General features: G+C 43.1%; 1 protein-coding gene across 1 annotated transcript in view; it reads left to right on the forward strand.

The window, feature by feature from the left end:
* The window catches only part of LOC104500721 (protocadherin-15), a 111,605-nt gene that overhangs the window by 13,517 nt on the left and 71,024 nt on the right, over positions 1-27,064 (forward strand). The window contains exons 3-5 of the mRNA XM_010144416.1: positions 6,119-6,424; positions 7,574-7,798; positions 24,491-24,607. Coding sequence (XP_010142718.1) covers positions 6,119-6,424; positions 7,574-7,798; positions 24,491-24,607 — 648 coding nt within the window. The remainder of the gene's footprint in view (positions 1-6,118; positions 6,425-7,573; positions 7,799-24,490; positions 24,608-27,064) is intronic.

A 27,064-nucleotide genomic window follows, 5' to 3' on the forward strand; every position in this document is an offset into this window, starting at 1 on the left:
GGTGGTAGGAGTTGCTGCAATAACAGCAGTAGTCGCTGGAGACTCTGAAGAGGAACATGCTTTTCCTAATTCTGAATAAAACTAATGAGATAGGGGAGGTGGAAGTGTGCACCTCATCTTTCTGCATCTCATCCAGCATCGGCAAGAGGAGCAAGTCTGCAAGGGATCGTTTTGTTTCTTTTCTGTATTTATGTCTCAGTTATACTCCTGCAGATGCTCTCAGTTTAGAGAAAATAAATTACCTTAGACTTGTGTAAAGCAGACTCCTCTGTCCTGACAAAATCCCGTTTAGTTAGGCCACGTAAGCTTAAGTGAATTTATGAGGACTTGGGCAAGGAACACCAGATGCAACAAGAAAATCTTCTGGTAGGAAAACAAGGCAGAAATCAGTAGGTTCTTTCTTCAGTTGTCTGGTCTTGATGTCCCTGACTGTGGCAGGGGAAGAGTGACCGACCGTCTTTGGAAATGCGAGTTATTACGTGTGGATTATCAGCTTTGTCAGCTTTGGCTTGTCGTAGCGGGGGAAAAATGTGTTCTGCACATACCCTACACGTACACAACAGATGAGACGTGTAGGAATTTGAAGCTAGAGCGAGACAGAGACTGCGCTGTGTTGATCTTTTTTACTCCTAATAGGCCTTACCTAGTAGAAGCAATTATTAAGAACGTAGGTGTATTCCAGAGAAAAGTACTACCCGCGATCTATATTTCCGTGTTGCAGCTAAAATCAGAAAAGTGAACTGGTTGCTGGGGAGACCCCAGAGCGGGACTAGAAAGAAGTTTGGCCAATTGTGTGCTCAGTGTTTACCTTGATCTTTTTTACTCCTAATAGGCCTTACCTAGTAGAAGCAATTATTAAGAACGTAGGTGTATTCCAGAGAAAAGTACTACCCGCGATCTATATTTCCGTGTTGCAGCTAAAATCAGAAAAGTGAACTGGTTGCTGGGGAGACCCCAGAGCTGACATCCTTTTGTACATCCTAGCAGATACGTTTTGGAAGCAACTGGAGAAGGGACTGACTACAAAGTCAGGAGCAGATGGTGGAGTTAAAACACCAGGGAGTGGTTCTTGATCTGAATTTGTAGTATGCTGTGGCTCAGCTTGTGGAGCTTAGTCCTTCAAACAGGTACTCTGTGTCTGGATAGGCCGAGACGGCCAGTTTTGCCCTCGAAGCCTGGATTTAGACCTGCAATGTGTCTGTGCAGAAGCTCAGAGAGACCCTGGAATGTCAGAACCGCAGAACCACCAAGCTTGGTCTGAACTGAAAGTAGCTTGAGACTTGCTCTGGTCCACAGTTTCTGTGGGTTGACTGACTGGCTGAGGGCATATGGCTGAGAAGTTAGTTAGGGAGCAGATAACCTCCAGGGAACAAATCAAAGGGGTGTGATCAGAGGACGTGCACGCCCTAAACAGCTCTTCTCTCCTCTTTTGCGTGTTCATCTGGTTATGTAGATGGTGAACCTCCATGCAGCTCTTATAGTCGCATATTTTCATACTCATACTCACATCTGGTGGGTGGTCATATGCAAGTCTTCTCTTCCATGGAATATCATGTAGTAGAGGTGACAGGAGCAACAGGTGCAGCTCTGTCTTTCAGATCCTCTCAAGCATTAGTGGTGCTGGAGGACGTTCTGACCACCTCCAGCGTTTGAGATGCAGTGATGCTATTGTTCCCTCTTGGGATCTTTTCTGTTACTTTTGAAATTTCCTTCTTTGTGCTGGTTCCCTCTTCTTGTTTAGGGGTTTTTTTGCTGTTGTTCCCAGTTTCTGTGATGTATATCTCTCCTCTAGCCTTTGAGGGCTGTGTTGCCTGCAGCAATTACACCTGCTGTTCTGCTAGCTCTACAAAGCCTGCATTTCTCCATGAGCAACATCTGCAAGGCTGTGAAGAGATTTCTCTCGGTAACTAAATCTGTAGCTTCTTTTAAGGTTTGCTGTCATCTGGTAGCCCTTTACCGAATAAAGCTGCAAGACTCTTAACCATACTTTTTATGTGCAAATCAGTGAGGATGAGTTGTGGTTGAAAGCCCTGTATGACACTCTGTGCTCTCACCTCTTTAGTCCTGCCATGGTCTTCTTGGCTTTGTCTTTGGGACTTGTCTTGAGACGCAGGTAATATAGAAATGAGATATTTGGTTTTTCTCTCCATCTCTGGTAACTGTATATCCCTGTAATTCAGCTCAGGGTTGGTAATGAGCAAATTGTATTAAATTTATTGGGGTGTTGCTGCCCTCTGTTTTCAGGGTAGTGGTAAGTTCAAGGCTGATTTTTGAAGCAGGGCTTTCTGAAAACCCAGCTCCTTGTTGTGCAGACCTCTTCCTCCCTTACTGTGGTAGGTGCCCCCACCCCCTTGGTCTGAGAAGCTTCCAGTCGCTAAACTGTAGTGGTTGCTGGGCAGATTTCTGAGAAACTGCTAGAAACCTCTGGAAGCTTCTTGCTAGCACCTGGGGAGCGGGTCTGCAGCCCGTGGGGAGCTGGTTCGACCATCTGCGGCCACAGCTCGGATTCAGCTGCGGGTATCCGTGGAGTCCTGCTGGGGTGAGCCGGAGTCAGTCCTCCTGGGAGCAGCAGCTCTGCGGCTGGGCTGGGCTGGGCTGGGGGGGCTCTTCCCGAGGTGGGGACACTGCCTAAGGGAACGCACGCCCCGAGGTCGAGAGTCCTCGCTTCGGTGTAGGTGAATGTTCGCTCGTTCTGGGTTGTGATTCTACACTTAGAAGTGTGTGTGTGTGGGGGGGTGTAGTGTAGTAATTGTTTTTTCCAGAACCTGTAAACTTGTCTGAGCTTCTATTAGTTAATATTTTTAACAATTCTATTTGTTAATATTTTTAACAAATCCTGTTGAATTGTGTTGGCTGAGATCAGGGAAGCTCCCGTGACACCTTCTGGTCAAGGCTGTGGTGATATGTGCGTGCCAGCTTGTACCTGGCTTGGGGGTGAGCTTTGGGTAACTTGAAGTCATCCATTTTGATGCAAAGCAATTGCTGCAAACAGGAACAGATAGTACCATGCTACCAGCGAGTCCTTTGGGGACTTCTCCACGGAGCTGCTGCCCACAGGTTCCGAGAGCCTCTGTGAAATGGCTTGCATGTGGAAAGAATTAATTTTGTACACCCTTGAGGTAGGGTTCTTTTAGAAAACAGGTTATACTCTTTCTTTCTTTTGTACCTATTAAGAGTGAATTATCTCTTCTCAAGTTTGTAGTGATAAAATGTCAATTAATTAAGATCTCCATTTCGCAGTTTAAAAGCAGTCTCATTTAGGAAAACAATAGCATTTTCTTAAAGTTTTTTTCACAATAAAATCCATTTTGATTCTTTAAAGACATGCACTTCAATTTTAAACATATGCACACATGTACAGGGTGTCAAAGCCCAGGGCTGGCCAGCGAGGTGAGTCGCCTCTGTGGGGAGAGGTCAGACGCAGCTGGCTGCAGTGGCCTCCCAGGGCACAGCTCAGCCCGTCAGCAACCGAGATGGTGCCTTTGGGAGTCAGAATTGAGGCAGGGCAGCAGAATTAAGACGTGGCAGCAAGGAGTGAAGAACAGCCCTACAAGCGCTGAAGAGGAAGAGGAGCACCAAAGCAGACTCCCCTGCAGCTTGTGACTGGGCAGGGAAAGATGTGAGGACAGGGAAGGGCTGTTAGGGGATATAAAAGCCCCTCTGCTGTGCGATGGGTGAGGCTGACCAGGAGAAGGCAGCCCCTGGCGTGGACTTGGCAGCCCCTGGCGTGGACTTGGCAGCCACGCATATGACATTCTGGCCTTTCCGTATCTCTTGGGGTCACAAAGCTGCCTGTGGGTGGGTGGGACAAAGCTTGTACAACTCGTCCTAACTTCTCAGCTTTGCCCTTCTCCTCAGCAACTGTGCATCTGCATGGTGTTCATCAAGGATGGGTAACCAAAGCACTGCCCAAGCAGTGGGATGACCGCCTTGTAAATGAGCAGTAGTCATGTCTGGTGCAATGCCTCAGCTAGAGCAGGAAGCTTGGAGAAAAGCTGATTCGTTAATCTAATAGATAATCAGAAACATCCATATGGTAGAAACTTTAGTGGACAAAGTGCAACAAACTTCTGTTTGAGAGTCCAGTCAGAGCATCCTTCTGCAGTTAGAATTTGTCCTGTGCTCTGGCAGCACCGTCCTGACATATGTACAGGTGCACAGAGCTAATGCTTATCTTCACACGTCTTTGACTGACCTCTCACCAGTGTTACGGTGGTACTATAACAATTGCTTTAATTGGATTTAATAATGGTGATTTGCCTGCTGCTCTGCGTGGAAACAAATCAGTCCTGCAGAACGTGGAAAAGATGTTTATGCCCAAGGATGTACACAAATGAGTTTGCAACATGCATAGCCATGCTGTTAAAAACCGAAGTGAAAGTAATTTTAATTTACTTTCCTAAAAAATCAGTTTGTCTATTAAAAAGCATACTTCCAAATTAATCTTAAATGAAAATGTAACCTGGCTTACTTCCATAGTTTCCAATGGTAATAGTCTTCCAGATTACTCTTAGGACACCTCTGTGGATTTTGTTTGGGTTTTAGCTCTTACTGTTTTGTATCCATTTAATTGCCGTAATGTGGCTTCGGCTTAAATTCGAGGCTAAGTGTGAGGACCGACCTCACGCGCATGTTGGAGATCAAGTCTGTGAAGGTGGATAGTTCTGTAGGTATCTTCTCCAGAACCTCTGCAACTTACTCTGCATTTTCTGTGATTGGCTTTCCTCTCTTTGGGTCTTAGTGTCTGTTACTCTATTCTTTAAACTTTTCTCCTTGACTAGCTTTCTGGTGGTTTTTCTGTATGTCGTCTATTTCTGCCCAAATCGGTTATTTCTACAGAGGAAATAGAACTGACTGTAAACTAAGCAGATCAACCATACATTAGAAGGTGTCGATTCGAAGGTGTTATCCACAGACTGGTCATTATGAAGTTGTAGCCGTTACTGCTTAGAGCATTGATGTAGTGCAGGCAGAAAGCAAAGTGAAATTTTTCTTACTAACAATTTTAATTTACTTTTAATTGATTTCTAGGAAGATAAATGGTTTCATTACAGGGTCTTTCAATGAATACCGTCACCAGAATTAAACATTCATGGAAACTTCCTGCCAATTGTTCTGATAACAAAACATGAAAATCTCCTATGATCTTCCCAGATGTCTGTAGCCTCATTTAAAATGAAAATACCTGGCTCTCAGATTGCCCTTTATTTAATTTATATGTTAATGTTACTCATCATGTCAAATTTAATTAATAGGAGGGAGAATAACAGGTCAGCATTCAGACTGTGTTGGGGGCCTCGTTAGCTCTAGGGAGACACGAGTTTCGTCCATCCCTATAAGGGCAGTTATGTAATAGCAAGAATTACTTGGCTGATACTGAAATTAGAGAACAAAGATACCAACTTAACAAAACCTAAACAGTTTTCTATTGCAATCGTCTGCCTCTTCTGAGTGTGGAAGACTAAGGATGCAAAGTGATAACATTTGTTTTTGAAGAACATGATAATATGATAAATATGATAAATAAGCTGTAGAAAGTTAAATGGTTCTTCAGAGCGCAACAGTTAAAATACCACTAAATGTGACAAACATGTTAGGTGAAAATTTCCAGCGGATGTGTCTGTTCTAGCTACCTACTGACCACATCCGTCTTTCATTTAAGCATGTACTCCGTGATCATTTGAGCAGCAGTGAAACACCTCAACCAAACAGTGTAAAATAAAAATTCCCCTCAGATACCACCTAACCCTGGAGATAGTTCAGCGTTAGAAGTATCTGAGGGCTTGACTTTAAAAGCATCTGTTTTGTCTTCTGCTTAAGTCACAGTTGCCCAAGGCTGAGCAACTAAATGTGCATTTTCTCCTCAAGTCCAGCTGGGATCCAGTACACCTACCTTCCGTCACTGCAAATTAAGAGATTTGTTTCTATGGGATATTTTATCTTCAGGAAAATGCCAGAGGGAGGCAAGCTGCTGTAAAAAGGCAGTGCTGAACAGCCACGCAGGCATCAGTACTCTAGATTATTACCCTGGCGTACCTTGTTCCTGCCATGTAGGTACGTCGCTTGTATTTAGAATGCATTTAGAATTAAAACGTGGTTCTTCTTTCTCTTTCTTTAGGCTACAGACCCAGATGCTGGTGTTAATGGTCAAGTTCATTACAGTCTGGCAAACTTCAACAGTCTTTTCCGAATCACATCAAATGGTAGCATTTATACAGCGGTTAAGCTGAACAGAGAAGTAAGGGACTATTACGACCTGATTGTTGAAGCAACAGATGGAGCTGTGGATCCCCGCCGTTCAACGCTACCTTTAGCGATCAACGTGCTGGATATTGATGACAACAGCCCTGTTTTTACTAATGCTTCCTACACTGTCTGCGTGCCAGAAAATCTACCACCGGGCACTGTCTTCCTGCAAATAGAGGTAAGAAAGCATTGTGGAGTGGAGGAGGTGTTTTGTAAAGGTTCCGCAATATTAAGCGTTTTCTTATATAACTTGTCAGTGAGACTGAAGTAAAAGATGGCAAGCTGGAGTGGTGGAAATCATGACACTGAACACTGAAAAATGCATGACCTTTAGACAGGTACCTCAAAATACTTTGAGGCTGAGGTTCATTTGGAAAGAAGAGCAAAAAACCAAGCACAACAAAGCATACACTGCTATTGTCATTTCTTGGAATATTCTTTTACGCATTTGAAGTGCTTTTGATTTGTTTTTGAAAGCTCATCATATTGCTTTTACCCGCTTACATTAATAGGAAGAGAGTGCTTTATCTATCTCAGCTGATCTAGACATTTCAGTCAAACCCCTGTGTCTAACCTCACGTTACGGTTAATGGAAATAAACCGTTGCTTCCAGAAGCAATTCATCCAATACCGAGAGCGTCATCTGAGACAGCTGGAGTCCAGTGGGCACCTGGACATGCTGTCTTCTTACTGACTGTAGAAGATGGCCAAGTGAGGGTTAATTGTTCAAAGATGAGCCTGATCTCTAAAGACAGCTGAGATTCACTTTCTACAAGCAGTCTCTACATCCTCCTGATGTTTTGGTCAGAATCCTTTAATGAGAAGAATCTGTCCTGAGGCGATTTCAACAAGAATGTTTTTCTCTGAACCCAACTGCCGATAAATCTAGTGTCAAATTATGGCTAAAGCAATCCCTTATTCCAATTCCTTATTCCAATGAAAATTCATAATCTTTGTCTAAATACTAGTATGAAATAAAAAGCACCTCTGCTGCCATAGGGGGTCAGGTCAAACACCCGCCTCGCCCGGCATCCTCTCCTTGGCAGTGGCTGATACTGTGTGCTCAGGGAAGAGAACAAAACAGACTGAGCTTTTGGTGGTTCTTGCCCAGAATGTTGTGCTCATTTCCTGTGGCAGTTATCTCTGGATTTTATAACCTTAAGTGGATTTGTCTTCCTCATGTTTGTGCAATGCAATTAATTGCATCCAATACTAGAATATTACAGCAAAACTAAAATTGTTTGCAGTCTTAAAGGGATTTTTGGAGAAAATTGGTTTTGTTTGGCTTCAAGTAGTTTTTTTCTTTCTTCTGTATGGCATGCTCTAGGCAAAGGATGTTGATCTTGGTTCCGATGTTAACTATCGAATACGGACACAGGAAGCACTACAGTATTTTGCACTGAACAAGTATACAGGCGAGTTATCGCTTTTGAAGTCCTTGGATTATGAATCCTTCTCTGACACAGAAGCAGCCTTCACCTTTCTTGTGGAAGCCTTTGATAGCAAAGGCACTATGCCTCCTGGTCTTGCTACTGTCACAGTGAGAGTAAAGGTAAGAGCAGAAACTTGTCAGTTGGTAGCATCCTCTCCTGTTTGTTACAAAATACTTCATCAGCCTTACAGGTGTCCTGGTGAAACACCAGAGCACGCTGGCAGTATGTCTGTTTTCCTGCTTTTTCACTTGTATGAAGCTACTGCCTTTTTCTGACGGCAGCTTGTTCAGTTAAATATGCACTTTATAACAGCTGTAATTACTTTTCTATATGCAATTACATAGTTAAATCTTGGATCACAGATTTATGAAGTACAAGGACACCTGACACTTGTATAAATGTTTAGTCCTTTAGAATCCCCGAACGGCTGAAATAAGTACTTAATGGAATTGTGTGAAGAAATGACACCACCACGTTTCAGTTACAGCTCTCATAAATTGTAATTTTATGAATGTTTCGGGTTTATTGAGTGCTGATGTGGCACACCACATCCGACATTTCAGATTCTGCTGCTTGAAAACACAGAGCTGCCAAGGAACAGGCTCATTTAGTGGTCTTGCACAATGAATCCTTTTTATGCTGTGAGCTACGGCATCACCTCTGTGTTTCAGTTATCTCACCAGTAATACGGAGATAAGAGTATTCTGTTTGGTAATGATCCACAGATGAAAAGCATTTGTGGCTGCAGCATTACTACTTACCCGCCTTAACTTGGTTGATGTGCTCGCGTCCAAGAGGAGGTGGTATTTTAGATGCTCTAAATCATGCCTCCTTGCACTTACAAAGGTGCAGTTCTGGAGCTGGTCACTTGAGTCCTTTTGCACGGTAGCTTCATTTTTGTTGACTTTGTCAGTGAAGAACTGTGAGCTGCGGGATACAAGAGAGTTTAATTGCTTGTATTTTAGCTAGGAATCAAAAATTAGTAGCAGGAACAAAAAGCATAGCTCGCAAATGTGAACTTCAGGTCTGAGAACTTCAGTTTTAATGTGAGTCTGCTGCAAGTATTTAGCAGGTATGGATCAGTCCTGGGTTCAGGTTACTGGGTATATGAGGGTGCTATGAACTGCCACATGATTCTGAGTAATTGTGTCAGGCTCTACTGAGCTCGGAATTATTTTAGGGACAGTAAATGTCTCTGATTATTAACTGTGATGACAACGTAAGAAGGCTTCTGCCTTACATCTGTCTCTGCAAAATTTCTCAGGCTGAGTTGCGGGTCACCTGTTTTCTAATAGTCTGCACTCTTCCCTGGCAGATTCCGAGTCAATCAAAGAAAAACATAGCATTTGGCATCGTCATTCCCTGAGACTTTTCTGTTACACTTTGAAGGAGGATGTTGCTTTAACTTGGTTTTTTCCCTTGAACTTTCTCCAAGAAAGAGCAGCGAATTTTTGGAAGAATTAAGAGTTTGGGTTCGTTAGGGTGTTTTTGTTGGGTTTTTTAAAGATACTTGTTTTCAAATAGTTCTGTATTCAGAGAAAAGCTGTAATCTGCGTCATAGGGCTGACCCAGCTGTATGACTGTGCGTTCGTATTGTATTCATTAATGACAGGGTACAGGGGAGCAAGTTCAGCTCGTGGCCTTAGTGTAACAGCAGCTTATGCACTGGAAAGGAGGTGGTGTGGGAATAGGGAACTTAAGGGGATTAGCGGGATCGAAAAATGGGTTTCTTGTTTTCCTAGAAAGTCTTCCCACACGTGAGCAACAAAAAGAGAACATGCTGATACTTTCCTGGAAAGGCTAGAACACTGGACTGGAGCCAGGAGTAACGATTTCTACAGTAAAAGGTGTTAGACTGGGGACAGAACAGGGCCTGAAAGTCGGGACAGACAGCTTGTGTTTTATATGAGAAAGAAAATAAATCAAATTATTAAGTGAGTATTGTCACGTTCTCCGGAGGCTTTGAAAACCCGCCTGGATGCACTCCTGTGTGCAGCCTGCTCCAGGTGAACGTGCTTTAGCACTGAGGTTGGACCAGATGGTTCCCAGAGGTCCCTTCCAACCCCTCCCAGTCTGTGATTCTGTGACATGTGTTACGTGGCAGCCTAGAGCCTCACGCACAGTGCGTTGCATGTTTCCGGTCCAGGCTTTTTTTACCTCTGCAGTCTGCAGTGCGGTCTGAGCTGATGTGTTAGGGCAGACCTAAACAGGTAACTCCTGGCAAACATGTTGCCTGTTTCATTGGAGTAATTTATAATTTTTTGCTGACCACTTAAGATGCCTGCACAGGGAATTGAAGGGGTTCTAAACCGAATGGTTTCTGGCAGACCGTCCGCCAAATCAGAGCCTGTGTTCAGGAATAGGGTGCTTCTGCATGGGGATCCCTGCCGTGGCTCTGGAGAAGCTGTTCGCTCCCACTCAGCCTGTCTTTTGCTCTTTCTTTGGGGTCAAGGGACTGGATGTGTCTGTTTCCTCTTGGGAGTAAATGCGCCTTTACTTTATTTAGGAGATGGTATTAGAGTAATTATTTCAATACAGTGTGCGTTTGTGACCCCACATGGGAAATAAACCAAGTGCAGATACGCTTTAGACCCTCGTGTAACAGTTGTGAGCTTGAAGTCCTTAGTAACACAAAATGGAGCTAGAGAAAAACCAGAAGCAAGCGTTAAAGCAATACTGGGTCCAAGCAGGGAGTTCATGTGACCGTTAAGGATTCAGTCCCTATAATCCTCTGTTTCAGAGGTCTCCAAGTCCTCGTGGGTTTATGCTGCTCTGTGAACATTTGTCATTTTTCACAGTCCTTTACAGCTCTTAACCGAAAGCATTGTGGTTTTTATGGTGTAATAGGATTCTGTTAACCAACTATGGACAAGATCCGATGGTGTCATGTATAATTAATGTGATAAAAGCCAGAGCGAGCGGCAGTGCATATAGCCGTAATCCCACTGGCCATTGTGGCTAGGAGGAGCGTGGATACACACAGTGATTTTCCTTAGCCTCTTGCTTTCAGCCTTTGGCGTGACAAGTTACAAATAGTTTGTATTAACCTTCCCTGAACTTGATCAAAACACAGATTGCATAGCAGAATACTCACTGCAGGAAGAAACAACCTTAATCCGTTACCTGCACGTCGGTGTTGAAATGTATTATTGGCCTCTGCTGCAGCCAAATGGCCCTTACGTTGTAAGGATATCTTGTGACTCTTGCCTCAAAGAAAGCCAGAGGTAAATTAATTAATTGTTGCATCCTTCCTAGTGTTACCAAGTATAAGTGGCATTGATTTCTTCTTGCTGGAAAGATGCAAGTCACCTCAAACAGACTGAGATTTATCTTTTTCCCCCAGTTCTCAGATTCCTCTCGCTGCTTTCATAACTTTTCACTTTAAGCTGAAAGTAGTAATGAGGCATCTTGTCTTGGGCTGGCATGGGAGATGGCACAACTGTTCATCCAGAGTAGTTAACGATTGTCATCGGATCTGTAATCGAGAGCTCAAAACTTGATGTTTTATCTGGGTTTTGTTTATATATAACTATAATCATACAGAGCAAATTTTATTATCAGCCTTGAAAATGTAGTTTAAGGGACAAAAATATTAGCAACTCCAGGAAACAATTTGTTGTGGTATTTTTCGGTGGTTTGCCACTGTTGAGGCATAATTTCTCTCACCGTGAGAGTGGCAGGGATTCATTTTCCCTCAGTGCCTGAGGGGGCCGAATGGTTTGCTCAGTGCCTGTAGCGCGTATTGCAGTATGCACAAGTGCCCCTCGCAATATAAATGTTTCCCAGTATGGGAAGAAGTGAAGACATGAATTACCGTTGAAATGGTTTGCTTATTATTAGGATTTAGCATTTGGAAAGAATTACTATGGTAATAGAGCATCTGAATAGAAACGGGACTAACCTTTTTCCAGTTCGTGTTGCCATTAAATGAGTAATGTGTTCCTAAAAACGTATTATGAGAATATCTGTATCGTGGGGCCTGTAAGGTACTTGCGTATTTTACGCTGCGTCCTCCTCATTATTATTACCAGCATCATTTTTGTATTACTTTTATGTCTTTTTCTTGTGTCTTATAATTGCTTTTTCTCTTTCTTCTGTGTTCTGAGATTGGTTTTGGTTCTAGTTTTTGAGGCAGAGTATATAGTGTAATGAAGCCATTATCTCTGGCTGATGATTCAAAGTGATAGAGCAATAAGAATAAATAAAAACAGATGACATGTTATGTTTCTAGCAATGACATGAGACTGCCCACGAAATATTTCATACTATTCCTACTGTGCCTTAATCCCAGGGACTGTTATAAACATTATACAATGAATTTCCAGATTTAATAAAGCCAACTGCACCATGAACATCAATAAACACATTGCTGTCATCAGAGATACCATGGCTCTGAACCGTTGTCGCAGTCCTCCAAGCCGTAAGGAAATGGCCTGATCGTGGTGGTAACAGTGCCGTAGCTGTGCAGAGCTCCCACCTGCTCACACGAGAAAGCTCTCTTCGTTTCTCTGACAACCTAAACCTTGAATTAGAGCGAGGAGAAATACAATTTGTTTGCTTTTGTAGGGTGGGAAGGTTAGAAGCAGCTGCATGTTTGTGGATTAATTGCCCTCTCAAACCAAACAACTGGAACCAGTGATAAAGCAAAGCAAATAAAGGTGTGTTGGAGAGAGCGTGCAGTAACGCAGCATTTGAAAGAGCTGGAATCAAATGTTACAGCAGGACCCTCTCCCTCCACAGAGCACGTTTACTGTACTGCTGCAGAGTGCTGGGGGGCCAGTGGCTTTAGTCTCTCTAAAATGCTTGAATTATCACAAGGAAAGAACTGGAGAAGAGGGATGCAGGTTGTTAGTAGGGAGAGGAGGAACATTTGGTCAAACGCTGCTCCACCAGACGTTGAAATAGCCATGCATGTGTGGAGCTGCAAGTGCTTTCTCTTCCTTGCAGGTATTTACTAGAAATGCACTTAACTCTTGTTTCTCACGAGCAGGTGAGCAGTAATACATCATTGCTTCATTATGGTGGGATTCCATGTCTTGGTGAGATTCTATTTTAATAATAATGAAGATTTGCTGCCAGAAATTGTGCAGGGATGAAGGCTACTTGGAGATAAAAGGCATTAGTGATTCAGTTAAGGTCAAACACGTCATCGGTTTCTTCTTTTTTTTAAAATAAAATTTAAGTTATGGGTTTTTTCAATAAATTTACATCCACGATGTTAATCCTAGAATAACGGAGCAGTCCAGCACAGCAGCAGCACATAAATTCCAGGAAGGTTAAGAAAATGAGCTGTATTGCCTCCAAAATGTAACTGCTTATTTATCTCTTTTCTAGCGACATTAATGGAATAGCAGGCATGGTGTTGGACTCCGGTGCCAGTAAACAGTTTTGGGGTTTTTTTTTTTTCAATCTCAACTTATCATCTGCTCAATCATCTGCTAGTCATTTATTGCCTCGTATATTCCACTATGAATATTATCCCTTAATTTATATTATGAGCTACTTGAGGGCTTGCTGAACACTAAATCTGAAGCAGAGGATGTTATACCGTGTTTACAAGCCTGCATTTTGTATAGCTTCAAAGGGACGAGCCCCGTGTAAAGAAGACCCAATTACAGACAAAATTCAAAGTGCCACTTCTTACCGTTTGTCATGTTATCCTGTCAGCATCATCACAAAGATTTTGAACTTGCTGCTCAAAGTTACTCAGTGTTGTTTGACTCTTTAACCTCAGTCCTTCTAAATTTGTCACTGCGGTTGATAAGTAAATTATCAGAAATTTCTAATACTTGTGGCAAAGCTAGGGGTAGTTTTCAAGCAGTGGCTTGTGTTAGTGGACTTAATGGGAATGTAGAATTGAAACAATACCTTGAAAAATCCAAACATAAGCTCACAAAGAAAGGTTTGCTTGAAAACTTTGTTGTGTATCTTGGAGGGTACAGGTGAGATGCATGTACCTTAAAGGAGAATACCTTTAAGGTGGTATGTACTTACTATAAGAGGCCAAGGGATTACATCAAGAATGGGAAGGGACTTCAAATTCTTGGTATTCAAGTATCTGGTGTAACTAGGAATTTCTATATTATGCCATGTAATGAGTTCACTCCCCCCACCACCCCGCCCCACTCCTACAAGGTGCAGTTTTCACAAGTCAAAACTTTGAAGGCACTATTGTACATAAGTAATTTGAAGTGGAAATAAAATAATCACAATAGATTTCCCATCACATATATGATTATTGTTAATAAAACTAACTTGTCATTGCATTTGTAAAAGACACAGGTTTAAAGCTAAGAATCGGTGAATTAAGTGATTTTTTTTTCACCCATTACTTTTATCAAATACGTTAGGCAGTATAAATTGTTCTGTGCTCACCTTCTTCATATAAATTACAGAAGCTGACTGATGAAACAAAGCACAAATTACAGAGGAAACAAAACTGAAAATCTCTTTAAAAGAATTATTTCCCCTAAATGATTGTAAGCCATTGTACAGTTACTCATTTCTAGTCCCTTTGCAAGCGATTTGAAAGGCCGGGTGTACCTGGGTGTGTAATATTCTGTGGCTCTGAACCTCTGCAGAGAGTTACCTGGCGATATTACAACTGACCACTCGTCTGAGTCAGTAATACCAGTCTTGTAGCTGGAGGATGAGAGCTTGCTTGAAATCTGGAGATCCTGGTTATTGTCCCAGTGCTGGGTAGTGAATTACCTGCCTACCGTAGACCTTTAGGAGGTTGTTAGTGGTTATTAAGACGTGCATGACTGCTTGCTTGGTGAGAGATTAGGTACACTTTACATACGTGTGTGGATATATATACACATCTCAGTAAACTCTTGGCTCAAAATAAAGAGCCGTGGTTGTATTTTGCTGTAGCTGTGTACATGGTATGGTAGACATGTAAGGGGAGAGGTGAAGAAAAGATAAACTTCTAGTAAGGGGGTTGCGGTTGAATAACATTTTGGTTTCTTTCAGAAAAATAAACTTGCCTGTGAGGGAATGGTTTCCTGAAGTTACTGCTCAGAGTTTCAGTTGTTTCAATGCTGAGTCTGTGACTCCAAACCTTGTTTCACAAGAGTTTTAAAACTTATTTTTAGGTTATCATGTAATTTAAGATGACTACGACACGAAAGCGTAAGAAATTTGCATTTTAATATTTAGTATTAAATTTGTACATTTGTTCTGAATAAGGTTGATTAGCCTCAGATTGGAAAGTTTTGGGAAGCTGCGAAATTTAATAATAGAAATAAAATTAAATGAAGATTTACAAAAATTGAGAAATTACAGACAGAACTCAGGGCACTAGTGGCTATTTCACTTAACGTTGACCGGAGGAATGGGTGGTAAGACAGTGTGGCACTTGTGAAAGCCGTAGGTTAAATGTAATAACGGTAGCAAAGATCTCATCCTGTGAGGACGTCAAAGAGCACCGTGCTGGAAGCGTTTCTGCTGAGGCATAACCCGCATTTCACATTTCCTTTAAAGCTAAGCAGAGCCTCAGGAACCCGTTGCAAGGTGTAGTTGCATCAGAATGAAAGCACTTGCTCACCTGGGCTCAAAACCTGCTTTGTTAAAGGGCAAGATAAGGCCCTGAGGCAGAGGTCAAAGCTTGAGGTCCTGGGGTGTTTGTTGCTAAGGGTTCACTTTCCACTGTCCTGTTTTTTTCATGAACTTGTAGTTAACAAATAAAGAAATTGAAAATTACTGCCAGAGGTAAGTGTAAGCACAGCTGCTTTACGTGGAGGGATGAGCTGGGAACTGAGGGTGACCCAGTGTGGGCAGTTTCTTCCCAAGTGGGTACAGTCCCAAGGAGGAAGTGCTGGGCGGTCAGACCAACAGGCTCTGTTGACAGCCCCAGATGTGGTGACATGAACCCAGCCTGGGGTCTGGTGGAGTGTCCAGTGAGGAGCAAAAGGGGATGCTGTCAGAAGAAGGGCTGGAGACTGGTATGCTGTGGCATCACTGGAGCGGGTCTGAGGGACCTAGCTGAGCTACCTAGACTTTAGTAAAAATCTTGTCACTGTATCCCGCTGTTTCTTCTGGGGAAACTGGCTGCTCATGGATTCGATGAATGTACACTTGACCAAATAAAAAACCTGGCTGCATGGCCGGGCCCAGAGAGCGCTGGGGAATGGAGTTAAGCCCAGCTGGTGGCTGGTCACCAGTGGTGTTCCCCAGGGCTCAGTGTTGGGGCCTGTCCTCTTCAACACCTTTATCAATGATCGGGAGGAGGGGATCGAGTGCTCCCTTGGTAATTTTGCAGAGGACATGAAGTTGGCAGGTAGTGTTGATCTACCTGGAGGTGGGGAGGCTCAACCGAGGGATCTGGGCAGGCTGGATCAAGGGACTGAGGCCGATGGTGTGAAATTCAACCAGACCAAGTGCCAGGTCCTGCCCTTGGGTCACAACAACCCCCTGCAGCGCTAGAGGCTTGGGGAAGGGTGGCTGGAGAGCTGCCAGCAGAAAAGGACCTGGGGGTGTCAGTCAACCACTGGCTGAAGATGAGCCAGCAGTGTGCCCAGGTGACCAAGAAGAAGTAACCAACTCGGTGACCTCGTGGAGTAGTTTCAGATTTGCAGAAGGGAAAATTTACACTTCATGTTGCTTGATACAAGTGAAGAACATTATGGGATGGTAGGTATTGGGGAGAGTTTTGGTTATCCCAGAAGGTCAAGCTAACCTTGTTTGCTAATTAAAAGGTAAGACTAAAGACAAGGTAGTTTTAAGCCCATGCAACACTTGGGGAGGAGTGGCTGGAAACTGCCCAGCAGAAAAGAAAAGGACCTGGGGGGGCTGGTCGACAGCCGGGTGACCATGAGCCAGCAGTGTGCCCAGGCGGGCAAGAAGGCCAATGGCATCCTGGCTTGTCTCAGCAACAGTGTGGCCAGCAGGAGGGGGGAGGTGATTGTCCCCCTGTACTCGGTGGTGGTGAGGCCACACCTTGAACACTGTGTCCAGTTTTGGGCCCCTCACTTCAAGAAGGATGTTGAGGTGCTGGAGTGTGTCCAGAGAAGAGCGACAAAACGAGTGAAGGGTTCAGAGAATTTCTCTTATGAGGAGCATCTGAGGGAACTGGGGTTGTTTATTTGGAGAAGCGGAGACTCAGGGGAGACCTCATCACACTCTACAAGCACCTGAAAGGAGGTTGTAGTGAGGTGGGGGCTGGTCTCCTCTCCCAAGTAACAAGCGACAGGATGAGAGGAAACAGCCTCAAGTTGTGCCAGGGGAAGTTTAGGCTGGATGTTAGGAAAAATTCTTTACCCAAAGTGTTGTCAGGCACTGGAACAGGCTGCCCAGGGCAGTGGCGGAGTCCCGATCCCTGGAGGTGTTTAAAACGTGCAGATGTGGCGCTGAGCGACATGGTGTAGTGGTGACCTGGCAGTGCTGGGTTAACAGTTGGACTTGATGATCTCAAAGGTTTACAACCAACATGAATCTGTGGTTGATTCTGTACAATGGGGTCCAGGGCCCAGGGGCAGGGTGTTTTGGTGTCTGTGCTGTTAATAGCAATGGGTCCCCTTAGGGACCTGATACCTTGTGGTCTTTAGGGTTTTTTCATTCTTATTATTTAGTAATAAAATATCTTGCAATTTTTTTTTTTTAAATAAGGCATTGAGTGACATTTTTCTGTGGTTGAAGAATGCACAAGAGGAATAGTGATTTTCAGGTATAGCGATAACCAATACACCCCTTTCCTTTCTGTAGAAGAGAGTTTCACTTGTATCGTAGAGGAATGATAAATGTGCCCTTGAAAGTCCTCAAACAGCAGGTGATTATTAAACTCTTGGAGGCAGCTCAGATGGGAAGCCACCAGCTCTGGGAATGTGCACATTGACTTCAGTGGCAGGTGTTCAAAACAAAATGACAGCAGAAAATTACAGATACATTATCTGCAGTTGTAGGAGAAGATTGGGAAGGTCTGAGAATTTCAGCCTGTGACATACACTGTGCTTTGAAGTGAACCTTTTTACTTTCTCCCTTTGTGGGCTTACGTTACGTACATTTAGCATCAGCAGAAGCTTTAACAAGACCTTTTTTCCTATTTATTTCACTTGTCATAAAAGCCAGCAGACTGCCAAAGGGGCCGTAAGTTCCTAATATGCATTTATTAGTTCAGATGCTGTTCACTTGCCCAGTTTTTTATAGGTAGAGAATGTCGAGGTACACTTTGATATAGTTGACTGGAAACCTTGATATCATCAGGTGTTATCAAAGAGCACAGCCCTAAAGTGATAGGAAGAATACATGCATGTACTTACAAACTCTTTGTGTATTTACAGACCAAGAAAATGTAATAATTAAGTAGCTAACTCACTCAATAAGTGGTTTTTTTTTTTTTCCAACAGGTCAGAAATAGGAAAGTAAAACATTTCCTCAGACTTTTAGAATCGTTATGGTAAGGTGCTTTCTGCTTAGGAATTGAGGAGGGAGGCAAGAAGAAAGGGAAGCTTTGTGCAAAATTGTGTTTGTAATGCAGGCCCCCCAGGTAGACACCTCTACACACGTCCTCTGCTGATAATGGTAAAAATCATCTCAACAGTGTGATTCTCTTAGTGGTCTAGAATCGGTGATTTTGGTGTTCTTCGACAGGAATTTGTCCCTCTGGAAGAGTTCAGCAGATTAATAATTAGATTCTGCTATCATGGAATCACAGCTGTTTTAATAAATAATCAGTAGTTCGTTATAATCAGGTCACAGTCTACAAAAACTAGGAGTTAAAAAATCAGACTGCAGAAAAACCCCCAAACTTCAGATGACTAAGTGTGAAAAAGGATAAGCCTGTTTTCTTAAGAAGGCAGCTAGGAGGGAGTGGAAGGCGTTGGTTTGAGGGGGTGGTGGGGGAGAAGAGCCTTCACTCCCATTTGGTAGGGCTGCCCTCTAGTGCACTGCAGGCTAAAGGCAGCAGGGTTTTCCATGAGCTGGCGGGGTTCGCTTTGTAGTGTAAAAGGACATTTGCACAAATTATTCTGCCTGAGATAGATATAGATATGTATACATAAATACATGTATAGACACGAAAATATATATCAAATGTATCGGATTGTCACTTGGAGTTGCTCCTGTTTGTGTAGAGATAGATCATGAAAAATTAACTTTTTACTCTTTATTTTTGTCTTACAAAACAAGATTTCTACCAAAACACACTGCAGAAAAAAATATTATTATTTAGATTTAGGTTAGGGGTAGTACTCAAATCACTCATAGTGATGCTGTGTGTTATCAGTTGAAACTTGGTGACAGTCACGAGCTGCAGCTCTAGTACACTGGAGGGAGAAAGGGCCACTCCTGAGCTCATCACACCGGCCTTGCTCTCGACAGCCTCCGGAAAGGAGCCGTAAGGCTGGTGCATCCAGCTCCTTGATCTGGGCATTTCCAAATGGCCTGGAACTGCCGTCGCAGCAGTTCACCTCTCCTCAGGTTATGTTCTCCAGGTGTAAGGTTTTAATTTCATACGCATGTCCCGATTCTTTGGGAGGTAGATCTGCAGGATCCACTGTGAAATCAGAGGAGAACACTGGGACTGCGCCAGTTTGTGACAAAGACTGTTGTAAATCGTGGTGCCTCCAGGATCCAGGAGCTGCCTAAGTGGCTGAGCCAGGGTAGCCTCTGCTCCCTGCCTGTGAGGATGCGATCTGCGCTGCCCGTGCTGCGCTGCACACAGAGGACACGCTGCGCTGCATGCACTGCAGACAAAGCTACGGGGCGGTGGTGATGCCAGGAAGAAGACAGACGTTTGAATTCAAGTTGTGTGTGTTTCCCAGATTAGCGAATGAGGAGGAAGAAAGGATTACTTTACCCAAATGTTGAATATTCTTAACTCAGTGGACTACAGGCATTAAAGATATCTTGGTGTCCCCATAAATCAAAAATATATTAATATCTCTGAAGTCTATTTAAGTTTACAAATGTACTGCAGCTATTTTTCCTCTGCTGTAGTTGTGCGTGGCCCTCCCGTGTTGGTGGTCACCACCGGGCTAGGAGCACCTAGTTTAGTATTGGTGCATTACAGCTAGTGACTGTCTTAATGATTTTTAAATTACATATTGATTTCCTTCTTAATGTCTTTCCTCCCCCTCGCTTTGTTTCTCCTCATTAGCATTTCTAGATGACTATCTTAGTTCACCAACATTTTTGTTCAGCATTTTCATAATCTTTGCAGACAGGTCAATATTAGTTTCCTACAAACCTTTTGCTAAATAACAACCCCTTTAATCTTGTAAATCCGGTGTGTCTTGTCCAGAGGATAAGGAAGTTGTTCAGGAGGGGGCATCGTTCACGTGCTAAGGGTGACAGCTGAGTGAACAAATGACTTGACATCGTGATATCTCTTAATACATCTTAATTTGCTTTTGAAAGTACTAATGTGGAGTCTCAAGAACAATAGTATTTGAGCATGTCTCCCGTATTGTGCTTTATTCACATTTGATTCTAAATCTTAGTGCAAGAGAAGGATGTAAGGATGTGTCCTGTTCTGCTTCCGTGTCCTGCCCAGTGTGAGCAATGTGAAAGAAAACTGAACAAGAAGTGGTAGATAAAGAGCTTCTATGAGAGGGAGAAAGCTTTGGGGGTTTTATGCTTTGACTTTCACACTCTTTTGTAAACAAATATGTATAAAAATATAATAAATTTGCAGTTAGGTGAGCAGGGTCACAAAGACTGGTTTGTCTTTATATATAAGTATGTGGCTGCTATTACCTTACTGTCAAAATACACAGCCCAGGTATTTAAAGTGAGATATAGAGAGAATTCATTACATATGTTTTCCGTTTACATATTTTTGCGTGTGTCTGATTGATAGTTAATAGCAGCCTGGATTTATGTGAGTGAAGCAATGGACTGTGAACTGTTGTAGGGTGCTGCAGTTTGGCACAGGAGCACGAGTAGGATTATGGCCCAGATTTTAAAGGCGATTCCTCTATTTCTTAGCACCACGTCGTGGAATTTTACTACCCTATCCCTAGCCTGTGGCTGGGGATTGCACTCATACGCTGCACCCGTTTCTATGCAAAGTCAGGTTTAGCGGAGTTTCAGAAGGTATGGAGCGATCTTGAGTTATTTAGCTGTGCAAAAACATGTCTGTGTCTTTGGTTTCCAGTAATGACAGAAGCAGCCCAGTACTTACTCTAGAAGTTATCTTTCTGCCCAAAGTTCCTCTATGATGAAACCTGAAAAGTCTGTCTCTGTATCGGTCTGGGAAAGCTGAAAACTCGCTGTTGAGTCCATTTCAGTGAAGAAAATTGGATTGGGGACCTTGACCCTCGGGGGCACAGCTTTTGGGGATGGGCTGGGATGGGGTGGATCATGCCCATGAGTTCTTGAGCTATTCACAGAAAATACAGTGTGCTTGCTTTCTGCGCTCTAGCAAAGTCACGTTTAGACTGTATTCCATCCTTGGCGGTGGTGCTTTTTGCCAGATCAATAGCTTCCCTTCGTGACCTTTTTGGTACCTTCAAGTGTCCATAATATGTAAAGACAAATTATACAAGTTGAAGGAGATGATGATATTGATTTCTCTAACATGTCTCTAGCAAAACCTCTACTTACTCTACTGAGAATTGCCCAGAAGAGTAATTTCTTCCTACCGCCTCTGAACCAAAACTTTTACAGAATAAAGAAAGCATTGAAACCAAAGAAAAGCACATTTCCATGTTATCTCCATGTTTTTCATGTTAAACATCTGCCTGCAAAACTCTCCGTTCTGCTTCTAGCAGTTATTCATCGTGGACTGCGATGAGTACGGGAGACTTGCTCTCTGAAGTGCACTTAATGCAGCTGCATAATGAGAAGGCCTGTGGTGATTCTTGTGGGAACTTGTATTTTGTTAAAAGTGGAACCGTTTAAACTTGACCTCTGCTGTAAAAAACGAGTGGCTGCTCGTGGGTTCAGGAAGAGATGAGCTGGGAAGAAGAGCGCGTCAAGCTGTTCTGTCTGGTTATGACTGAAGCATTTGGCGCCTGTTTGGTCAGCTTGGCTAAGGTTTGTAAGGCACAGTTGTGCATGAAGCTTGTCTTAGAGGAAGGATAAATCAGAGGCAGAAGGCTTGTTGTGTCCTACTTTATGATTTCTTTGTACTCCTGTGTATCACCGGAATCCTTTGTACTGATCCGTGTATCTTGAAAAATGGGTGCATTAAGTAGGATGACTTAGTCATCTTCTGTAGCAAAGGATGTAGTATATCATCTTTAAACAGGATTATGCTTTCTAATACCTTAAGTCACAGATTTTCAGACACTAAGGTCACTTAAAAGTATTCAAAAGATAACAAAAACACTGTACAGCGATTTTCCCCACCGTCCAGTGAGCAAACGGCAGAGTGTAATCTCTTGCTGTTACGCCGAAGAAAAAAGACGAGATATGACTGTGGATTTGCGGATGCAGAGAGAGAGGGATTCAAAATAAAGGAATACATACAGATAAAAGGCTGAGTTACTTAAGGAACTTCACCTGCTTCGTGGAGGTAACCATGCTGATCATGGGAAACAAAACCTGGAGAAAAAGAATTATCGTAAGTGTAGTAGTGGGTCATTACTCCAGATAGAGATTTCATATGGAAGGGCAGAAAGTGCCTTCTGTCCGTGTATGCAGCTCTTAAAGGTTGTGTGTCCCATCGGAGAACTTCCAGGGTCTGCAAACCAGAACGGTTCCAAACACTCTCATTTACACAGTTGTTAAGACCTGCACATGTAGTGTTGTGTGACGTTTCTCTATCGTGCTAGAGAATATTTTTAATCCTAGGATTTCTGTTTGCCGCTTTGTGTCTGCTTCAACTCAAATAATCCCCTGTCTTTACTTTGAGGTAGAATGTCTGTGAACGGAGTCCCGTAGTGTGAGATTGTGGTATGATGTTGGGTTCTTTGCCACAGCGATACATCCCTCTGGAGTGGAGTTTCTGGGAGCAAAGTAGAGCAAGGGATATCTTATTTTACAAGCATGATGTCACTTGAAGAGTCGTGAGAAACAAGATTGTTTATGGAACGTAGTCCTGGGTTCTGAATTCTCAGAGGAAGTGAATTATTTTCTTGCAAACACATCTGGAAATTGAAATTACAAGATCCAATGTCTGTAATTCCATGCAAAAATGCTAATCTGAGGGATTTGAACGTTTTCAAAAATGTTTTGATTTAAATGCTCTCCTAGTTTGAGTTGCCAGTTGTCTCTTTGGAAATCTGAAAATCGGAGAAAAAAGCATTTCCAGTGCCTTGAAGACTGGAATTTCGGACCTTCCAAGAGAACAAAATGCATTAATATTCAGACTTTTCTTACAGAGACTTGTAACAGTCTTTTTATATATATATATAGAGAGAGAGAGAGAGGTGTTTGCTTATTATACTGTTGCTTCCTCTGGTGAGGTATGGATGCGTGTTTTGACAGACTGTAAATACAGCGTGCTTGCCAGTGTCAGCAGAGTAGTGGTCTTGGCGGTGCTGGGTTTACACTTGGACTCTATGATCTGAAAGGTCTTTTCCAACTGAAATGATTCTGTGGTTCTTTGATTCTATATTGCACTTGCAGCATAAAGGGCTTGACAACACGTGGAGGAATCATGGTGTAACCTCTTAGTAGCTGTGTTTGTGTGGGTTACCCAGGAGGTGGTTGGCACCTGTATTCCCCCAGAGCTCATCGAGCATTCTGCTGTAAGAGGAAAAAAGTCTGCTCTTCATTTTTGGATCAGTAAAGTCGATTCTGTGTGCTGAAGGCATATGATGCTTCTGATTTGTTCTGCAAAAAAAAGTAAAAAACCCAGAAAATTTAATATGCTATTTATATGCACAAAACAACAGAAATAATAATGTACAAAAAAGAATGAACTTGTTCTCGATAGAACTGAGGCTAGGGAGGCGGCTCTACGGAAAAAAAGCTGGAAATCAGCTTCATTAGTAGAATAAAGATTGTGATTTAGAGATGTATATTTAATTTTTTTAGAGAAACATACAGATAAATTTTCTGGAACTCAGAGAATTTTGTCAAAAAATTGTTTTCCAGCATCTTATGACGGTCAGAATAAATGCCTGTTTAATAACCCGTGATGCTGTTTGAGCTTCTGAATGTTGGTGGCTCCTGATGCGTGGGGCACCGTGTCACTGAGAGCCCTGTGCATCCGGCTGCTGCATCTGCCCCAGCGCCAGTTTGCCCAGTCCGGCGGTGCCTGCCGTGTGGTGAGGTTACGTCGTTCACACAAGGCAGTACCCACGAATGTAATGTACAGACAGAGCTATACATGGAGAGAGCGAGTTATATCTACCCATAGGTGGAGGTGTGTGAAAGGGAACGTATGTACATACACACGCTTCTGCGTCAAATCGGGCTTAACTCAAGCCCTTGAAGCTTCTTTCTGACCATGTACACGTCAGTCTGAGTGACACCTTCTCAAGGTCTTAGGAGGTGTTGATACTAATCTGACATTATATTTTCCGTTTGTTTATCGTATATTAGAGGTAACAAAGACTGTCAGGCAACAGCAGCTCATTCATTCTGGAAAATTAGCAAAGCCATTTTGTGGCCCACAGCTTGAATAGCAGGTGTCATGGAAACGTCTGCTTTGTTTACTTGTGAGACGCTGGGTTTTTTCTGCAGAATTTCCTTCTGTTGATCTGTCTCACATGAATGGGTTTTTTGAAACTTCAGCACCTTTCCCTTGTGTGCTAGTTTTGTGTGGTGTTAATGGAATTTAGAGCTGAGAGAGACCGTGAATGGCAAACAGGCTTCCTAATGAGGAAGGAGTGATTGGGTAGAGTTTGGAAAAAATGGTTGTGAATGCGTCTATAATTTTGTTTGAACTTCAGAACTAAATTCTTAATTGTTTTTTGCAGGATATGAATGATTACTCTCCAGTATTTAGCAAAAAGCTCTACAGGGGAATGGTTGCTCCTGATGCAGTCAAGGGCACTGTTATCACCACCGTTTCAGCTGAGGATCAAGATCCTCCGGTAAGCAAAACCATTCTATTAATGCTCTGCACCCAAGAGAGAAAAATCTTTAACCCTCTTAAGTGACCTAACTCTCTTAACAGCAAAGGTGATTATTATGAGTTTCACAGAGCGGTAACTCATGCATGTTTTGTGTCAACCTGTCCTTTGTTGTTCTGGGCAGAGGCTGCATTTGCAATGATTGTTCCTGAAGCTGGCAAACCAGTGATCCAGCTCCCTTCTGTCGGGACGTTTGGAAAGCTCTTTACCCGACTTCACATTGTATATGAGTAAGAAGAACAGGCAGGAAGGGGAGCCAAGCCCTGCCTGTCTTTGGTACAGTTCTACAGTTTAAATGCTACTTTGTAAGAGTGTTGCTTTCTTGATTTCGGAGTCATTGTGTGTTTCCCTTCTGAGATATCGCAGGGCCACGTGGAACTGCACAGCTCACCACCCAGCCCTACTGGATGTGCAGTATTTGGACCGAGTGTACCTGTTTTGGGGATAAAGTTTATTTCTGCCACTGGCTTTTATCACTGTTCCCTGGTGAAGCACTTGATTGGCAGAACTGGGCACATAATTTTGACTTGTTAGCTATTCTGAAGGGTAATATCAATTTTTGTAATCAGAGGTTGATGAACATTGGTGACCAGATGATACACTGAGGACAGTAAAAGCCAGAGATGTTCTGCCAGCCGGGTTTAGTTTTTGATTGTGACTCTTTGGCATATTAAGTAGAATAACCCTCAGGGAGAAGAGTTCAGAGGGAATGTGCCACGCACATTAAAAGCTGATGGCAGTGCTTTGACACAAATCAGCTGTAGCTTAGCTAAGTGCACTACGTAGTAATTTATTTACCACCCAAGGACAGAAATGCTAGAGCAGTGTTTCTGTAAGGACATTCCTCCTAGCCCTGCGTAGGAAGTCCTAACACACAAAGGTAAGTACGTCAATTCCCTGCAGGTGACATGTATCTGTGGAGTATTACTGAACCTGGGGGCATTTAAGGTAGTCTGTAGCAGCAGAAGGACCGGACGATTGCATGTTTAAAGTGTGTCAAGGACAGTAGTATCATCAGGCAGGTAACGAATAGCAGTAGTTACCAATTAGTAGTGTAAGAGTAAGGAGTGCGGCAGCAGAGGACACAGACGCTATTTGAGTAGTCAAGAACAGGTATGGAGGGGGGTGTGCCTTGGTGGTGGCTAGTCTTGGGCAGTTCAGAGGGGAGCGTAAGAGGCATTGGTGACTGCTTTTGAGTGCTCTGCCTGTAGAATGGAGCCCGAGCTGTGTGTTAAGCCCTTTCCATAGAGCGCAGGCATGCTAGAGTAGGGTCCCAACTAGCCAACATGTTAGTCACAAATCTGCTTATTTAAAAGCAGAGTAGTCAGCACATGTATGTGATGGACTGATCAGCAGGGGCAAGTGGAAATTTCTAGTGTCTTACTTTAGAGAGGCTTCTAAAAATGCATAGCCTAGGACTGTTCTCTTCATGGCAGGCGCTACACTCTCCTTCAAAACACATCTGGGTGTGCTCGTAGCTTTTAGCATGCAGCGGGAGAAAGCGGTAGTGCCTGCTCTCCTTCCTTTCCATCTCGTTACATTAATCTTGCTAGGAAAAGCCTTTCCATGCGATGTTAGAGACCTAAGCTGCCCTCCCTCCGCTGAGAGAAAGAGTTCAGACCTTTAGCTCTATTTCCATGTTAAATACATTAACTACCAGGAGAAAGGCTGGCCAGAGTTCCTGACAAACTCGAGGTGTATCTGCAGGTGTCTGAAAGTCTTCCAAGCCAGGACCTCGTGAACGAGCTGCAGCACCTGTGAAGATCAGGGACATGCAAGGTTAACACGCATCACCCAGTCCTTTTCTGGACTCGAACAGTTATGCCTAAGCAAGGGGATATATCTCTAGTAGCACGGTAGAAGTCTGAAATAGAGAACTTTGTGCCGTAGCCCTTCAGAGGGCTTTGAAAGAGTTCCTATTTTTGTGGCCTCCCTGCACTGTTGCTCCCACTGCCTTTCTGCTCTGAGGAAGAGACCTTCGCTGTTCCCTGGGGCCTAGGTTTCCACCATCATCTTAGTCACTGTTTAAAACAGTGATTTGCAGGGGAAAGTAGGCTTCATTGCTCAGATTTTATAGTTATTTGCTGGGAAACATTTTTAAAATTGATTCTAGACCATTTGATTCCACTCTGTGAATGACTTCTACTGTCACATTTCACTAGTGTCATATTCTTCCATATGTTAGGTGCAATAATAAGGCAATTATGTAATGGAAATTGAGATCAAAGTGGGCAAAGTTTCTGGGTGGCATGAGAAACCTGCAAGGATTGTGTTTACTATATATTGCACAAACGTGTTAGCTCATTTTACTAGCATCTCTTCCTGAATAAACCACTTGCACTGCTGGAGTACTACCACCAAATTAGTAAACCTTGCCTACGCATAAATGGGTCTGAATTCTGTGCTGCATTTCAGGGA

The sequence above is a fragment of the Buceros rhinoceros genome, unplaced genomic scaffold (assembly GCF_000710305.1).
Source record: "Buceros rhinoceros silvestris isolate BGI_N320 unplaced genomic scaffold, ASM71030v1 scaffold2711, whole genome shotgun sequence".
Lineage (NCBI taxonomy): Eukaryota > Metazoa > Chordata > Aves > Bucerotiformes > Bucerotidae > Buceros > Buceros rhinoceros.